Here is a 6,007-nt window from a genome sequence, read left to right as displayed (position 1 = left end):
TGGGGAGCTCCGGTCCTGTCTTGTGTTTGGGCGTAGTTGGGGAGCTCCGGTCCTGTCTTGTGTTTGGGCGTAGTTGGGGAGCTCCGGTCCTGTCTTGTGTTTGGGCGTAGTTGGGGAGCTCCGGTCCTGTCTTGTGTTTGGGCGTAGTTGGGGAGCTCCGGTCCTGTGTTTGGGCGTAGCTCACGAGGTCCGGTCCTGTGTTTGGGTGTAGCTGTGGAGGTCTGGTCAGGACAAGGGCAAGACTGAACAGGTGGAGGATTCCTGGAAGGGTTAATGACGTTTACTGCGCGGTCATAAGGCGATTCAGAATCGGCGTGACGCGTCGTGCAAAGGAAGGAACAAAGGGACGAACGGCGCGAGCACTATTCGGGTCGTTTCTGCTATGCGTGGCTCTGCGTGCACGGGCAAGCTTGTAAACAAACACCGAGAAAAGCAGCAGCGTACTGAACACATCTCCGTACGAACCGAATATTACTACAAACACAGGCCGCTAGTGTGACGATTGTGTATGACTGCGTGCTATATTATTATTCCAAATAAGCACGACCTCAGCAGAACCGCGGGCTACTGCCATAACACGTGGAGCGTTTAGTTGACGTGTTGCTGCTTTGAACCTAACGAAGAAAACTAACCTTCATTAAAAGGCCCTAATAAGAAGGCTTCTAGTTTCTGAAGTCGAGTTGTTATAAGTTTTGCTTCGTGAGAATGCGCTTTCGTCTTTCTTTTTTTTTTTTTTTTTTTTTTTGCAGCACTACAATCTCGTCCTCGGCGTTTGCGAATGAGTTTGCGCAATCCGCCCGTAACCTTTCACCCCGCCCGAAAATATTTCAAGCATTTGAACTGCAAGCAGGGAAGGGGTTGAGCGGGGGAAGGAGAGAGCGAGCGAGGGATACACACTCTCACACACACACACTCTGCAGCTAGCGGCTAACTGGGCGCAGCGCTGACAGCGGAGCATGGCGCGCTCTCCGGGGCTTCGTCGGCTCCAGAAAGGCGATTCCGACGCGCCGACGCAGCCGCGCTGAAGCCGGGGGTCCGCCGGCAGGCTGCGGGATGGCCGACCCTCTGCGCAGAACTTTATTCGCCAAACTGCGAGGGAAGAGACCCAAGAAGGGGACGCCAGCTGAAGGTAAAGAAGTAGTTTCCCAAGCGGGCGCCGCGCAGGCTCTGCGAGCAGTCCCGAGCGCGGAGCGGGACTGCGCGTCCGCCGCGAGCAGAGGTAAGCGGAGCGGCTTTAACGGGGGGGTCCACAGCCCTCCTGGGAGGTTAGGTGGCCGCGGCGCGGCGGTGTCGGGCGGCGCGTCCCCCCGCCGCGAGGCGAGCATGCGCGTAAACACCGGGGCGCCGAGCCTCGGAGGTCCAGATAATGAAACGCGCTCGGGGGTCTCTGTTCAAAGCGAAGTCCCTGACGGGAGGAGCGACAGAGGCGACGTGAAACGATTCCACAGACAGGAGGTCTGCCTGTCAAAGCCCGGGCCGTTACCGCGGCGGCACGCAAGAGGAGACTGCATAGGCTTCGGGAGCGGCGCGAGTGCTCGGTTTGAGCACGGAGGGGCCGTTAAAGCCGCAGACGGCCGGGAACCTTGTTTGGAGAGCAGTGGGACCGGCGAGAGAGCTGCGCTCGGCTACGATGCCGCTTCATTCATCCCGAGAGACGTGAGCAGGTTTAACTGTACCGGCGATCAGCTACCGGAGAGCGGCGTCACTGCCGGTGGGACGCGAACGCATAACTGCGGCCGCCCTCGCGTTTTTCATTACATCGGCAGGAACGGCGACGAAAGCGACTTAATTCGGACTGTTGAAAGTTCCCTCGAACTTTGCCGAGATTTCAGGATGCCGGCGCTGCAAAGTCCGACGTTTTTCCCCACCGAGCTGGAAGTGGTCCGCGCGGACGTGACCTCGCTTCTCGCGAGCTCTCGAGACCGTCACCACTCCGTGGACAGCGAGGACGACGACTATTATGACAATGAAATCCTTCCGTTTTACGAGTGCGGCACGCGGAACCCGGAACCTGATGAGCCGGCCGAAACGTCCTCGCAGTCCCGGTCGGACCGGGACGCGACGCGGGAGACGGACAGGCTGAGGAACCGGCTGAAAGAGGCGCTCTACCTGCTGATGAACGCCATGCACGACATGGAGCTGGACGGCCGGTCCAGTTCCAGCGGCTGCGCGGAGCAGAGCGGCAGCTCCAGCCAGTCCCGCGACAGCGTGACCTGGCCGGCGGACAGCGACGTCCCGCCGGCGAGTGGGCGGGGCTGCCGCGGGGTGGGCGGGGTCTCGCGGCGGAGCCGTAGCCTGCAGAGCCTGGCCCCGTCCCAGGGGAGGGGCATACTGCAGCGGTCTGCGAGCGACGGGGGCGTGCGCTACCCCGCAGAGTGTAACGGGGGCGGCGCGCACAGCGGGAAGGGAAGTGACCACGCCCCCGGGGCCGTCGCGCCGGACGCAGGGGGTCCAGCGAGCGACGGCCAGCCGCGCTTCAAGGACGCGGCCATGGCGGAGGCTGCCGTGCCCGTGCCAGAGCACGTGTGTGAGGAGAAGACGCACCTGTGCGGACCGCCTGCTCTTCCCGGTATCATGGCTGTAAAAGCTGCCCCTCGCTGCCGGGAGCTGCCGAACCAGAGCGCGGGTGCTGGCGTCGGGAGGCCGCCCGGAGTCACCGTCAACAAGTTACAGGAATGGATGCACAGGGGCCGTGTGCTGTCGTCGGAGATGCGCCAACGCATTGCCGGATCCTCCGCGCGCGGGGTTGAGGGGCAGGTGTGGGCTGGGCGCCCCAGCCATGTGTGCGCCCCACGCGGGGACAAACCTGGGAGCATGGGCCCTGCCGGAGCGCCCCAGCCAGGTACGCCCACCGCTGAGGGCCTGGAGGAGCCTTATCCTGGTTTTGCACTCCGCCGTCGCCGGGGATGCTAAGGGGAAGGGGGCAGGGCTGCCGAAGGCTCCTCTTTTCCCGACTCCGTGTAACGTCCTGTCTTTGTTTTTTGGTGGCGGGTCATGTTTCTATCCCTCATCTTCCTCACTAACGAAGGCTCACGTAACCGGTGTGTAGCTAGTTGCATGTTGGTGGAGGATTCGTACCCGTGCATCTTAACATCACACTCTTTACACTCTCAATTTAACGGTGACAGGTCTGTGGTTATGAAGGTCCATACTGTGCTTCTAGCAATAATCCTGTACGGTTGCCTCAGAGGCGGAGGAGTGTTGGAATGGCGTAGCAGATTACTGCTGTCCAGTTTAGTCCTAATCCCCCTCACAACAGAAGCGCGGTCTGGCCGGGATCAGATTAGGTAGTCCCACTGATGTCCCGTAGGCCTGAGATCAGATCTAGCACGCTTCCCTGCCGCAGGACCGGCTTTGGGACGTGCGGGACTGTGGATGTGTGCGTATGTACCTGTATGTGTGGATGCGTGTGTGTGTGTGTGGATGTGTGCGTATGTACCTGTATGTGTGGATGCGTGTGTGTGTGTGTGGATGTGTGCGTATGTACCTGTATGTGTGGATGCGTGTGTGTGTGTGGCAAGGGAACCGTTTGTCTTCAACTGCTGGCCCTTTAACACACGTTGCCCTTTACGGCTGAGAGAACCATTCTCCACGTTCTCTCACTCTGTGTGTGTGTGTGTGTGTTTTAGTCTGCCTAAAAATACCACATCTGACAAAGACTGATGGCGTGTATGAGAGGGAGAGTGTGTGTGCAACAGAGTTTGTGTGTGTGTGAGCGTGTATAAGAGAGAGAGTGTGAGCGTGTATAAGAGAGAGAGTGTGTGTGTGAGCGTGTATAAGAGAGAGAGTGTGAGCGTGTATAAGAGAGAGAGTGTGTGTGTGAGCGTGTATAAGAGAGAGAGTGTGAGCGTGTATAAGAGAGAGAGAGTGTGTGTGTGTGTATGAGAGGCTAAGAGCCCATTAGCATTGACTGTGGACTTGATGCTTTTGCACATGACTGCAACTTCTAGACTTCACTTCCTGATCTTGAAACAGTTTCTTCAGGTTTTAGTAAAGCTGATCTGGGATCCATGACCTGGGCCGCTTTTCCAATGCAGTCCGGCACCGTGGAAACATGAAACTCGGGGAGGGAATATTTTGGAATTCTGCAGCAGATCTTGTTTGCGTTTGGTTCCTCCGCTGCCTGACGGCGGTGTCGTGTGTGCAGTGGTTACACATTCATTCAGGTCAGCTGGGATTACAGCTTTCCGCTTGGCCTCAGGTTACCTCCAGAAAAGGATGCAGTGTATCGGTGACCTCCAGAGCTCCCGGTGTTGGGTCGCCATGCGATAACCGCGCACATGCGTCACCACTGGCCTGTTTATCTGTCCTTGGTTGTAGAGGGTTTGCTTTTGTTGGGTATTAGTGGTACCAGATACATGTAATAGTAATAATAAACCATCTATTCAGCAGGACAAAATGGCAGAACAATCATCTTTACTCCTAAGAAGTGGTATCTGTAACCTTAGAGAGAGAGAGAGAGAGAGAGAGTGTGTGTGTGTGTGTGTGTGTGCGTGTGTGTGTGTGTGTGTGTGTGTGTGTGTGTGTGTGTACACTAAGTAAATAGTAAAAAAAAAATGACTAGGTGACTTTGGTAGAATGATCTATCTGTCTACCCATTATTTCCACGCCCAGGAAATGAGTTAATTCGAGGTGCAGAACACGAGAATAACGCTTAATTTTCCTGCGTGTGTGTGTGTATATATATGTGTGTGTGTGTGTGTGTGTGAGAGAGAGATCTCCCTGTGCTTTTGACCTTTAATACAACACTCATTCCCTCATCCAGTGCCAACTGCACTATGAAACAGCGGCACTAAGGCCACTAACCTTTTTCACTGATCTGTGAACAATTCTGCTGCTTCTCATGCTGATATTATTATAAGGGTTCGGGTAGAAGAGACTGACCTGGCATCAGTAGCATCCAAGCCAGATTGAGCTGGGATACTTCGAGCTACGAGTGTTTTGAACAGGAGACAGTGTTGGTAGGAACCCCTCCCCTCGAGGCATTGAGAGGGGACGTGGAAATACACACACACACACGTGCACACAGACACGCGCTGGGTTGTTTGCTATGTGTTAAAGTGACAAAACTCTAAATAATGACACAGCTCAACCTGGATATCACTTCTTATCTAGATGGGCACGTGACTGTCTGGAGTTCACGTTTTGCCTGTGGCTCACTTTTGAGTCTGTAGTTCACTGCTGATCTGTAGGTCATGCTTGTGTCTGGAGTTTATTTCTGGTGTGAAGATAATTCTCCAGTGTAGAGTTCACTTGTGGTTCACGTGGCTGCCATGCCATTTCAAAACAAGTTTCCAATTTCTCTGCTGTTTCTTATTTCTCTGCTGTTTACTAAACAAAGAAGTCCGTGTTTCTCCAACCAAGGCTTCCTTACTGCCTGCTGCAGGCTGTCGCCAGTTCCTAACGGGTTCCTAAAGGGTTCCTAAAGGGTTCAGTCTGCGAAGGTTGATGGTTCTTCTCCTCTGAAGAACAGTGAGCTAATGATTCAGTTCCAAGTCAGACAGGAGACTGTTGCTCTTGTTCTGGAGGGAAACGCATGGCTAATGTCTCTGATGTGTCAGACAGAAGAATCATAAATCAGTCCCCAGTAAAAGAATCGTCACTTATCAATGTCTAGATTCTTCTTTCATTCTTTGCCCCCAAATGATTTTTCAGGAACTCTGGTGCTGAGGTTTTCAAGGAGTTCAATCAAATTTACAACATCCCTTAGGGATACCCTTAACACGACTCCTTGTAGACCTCGATGTGGGTCTTATCTTGTGTGTGTGTGTGTGTGTGTGTGTGTGTGTGTGTCTGTGGCCTGGAATTTCCTGCGTGTGTGTGCATGCATGCTCAGTTATGAAAGACCCTTTATAACAAGCACAGCAACAGCACCGAGCACAAGACACACACACACAAATCAACACAGCAGCCAAAGCTAGTGCTCCAACACTGGGATGATAAAAAGCTGTCTGCTAAACGCCACGCGCTGTGCTTCTCTGGTTGACAACAGTTGCTTCCTTGGAGC

The 6,007-nt window shown here is 54.6% G+C and overlaps 1 protein-coding gene across 2 annotated transcripts in view; it reads left to right on the top strand.

The window, feature by feature from the left end:
* Positions 1-836: 836 nt before the first annotated feature.
* Positions 837-6,007, top strand: part of syde2 (synapse defective 1, Rho GTPase, homolog 2 (C. elegans)) — a 25,713-nt gene continuing 20,542 nt past the window's right edge. Inside the window, exon 1 of one of the 2 annotated variants that reach the window (XM_081704389.1) lies at positions 837-2,842. In XM_081704389.1, coding sequence (XP_081560515.1) covers positions 1,054-2,842 — 1,789 coding nt within the window. In that variant the 5' untranslated portion in view covers positions 837-1,053. The remainder of the gene's footprint in view (positions 2,843-6,007) is intronic. The other variant, XM_081704388.1, reaches the window with a different exon arrangement.

This window comes from Electrophorus electricus, chromosome 21 (genome assembly GCF_041902795.1).
Source record: "Electrophorus electricus isolate QZ-2024a chromosome 21, ASM4190279v1, whole genome shotgun sequence".
Classification (NCBI taxonomy): domain Eukaryota; kingdom Metazoa; phylum Chordata; class Actinopteri; order Gymnotiformes; family Gymnotidae; genus Electrophorus; species Electrophorus electricus.
This window is presented reverse-complemented; position numbering and strand designations above follow the sequence as displayed.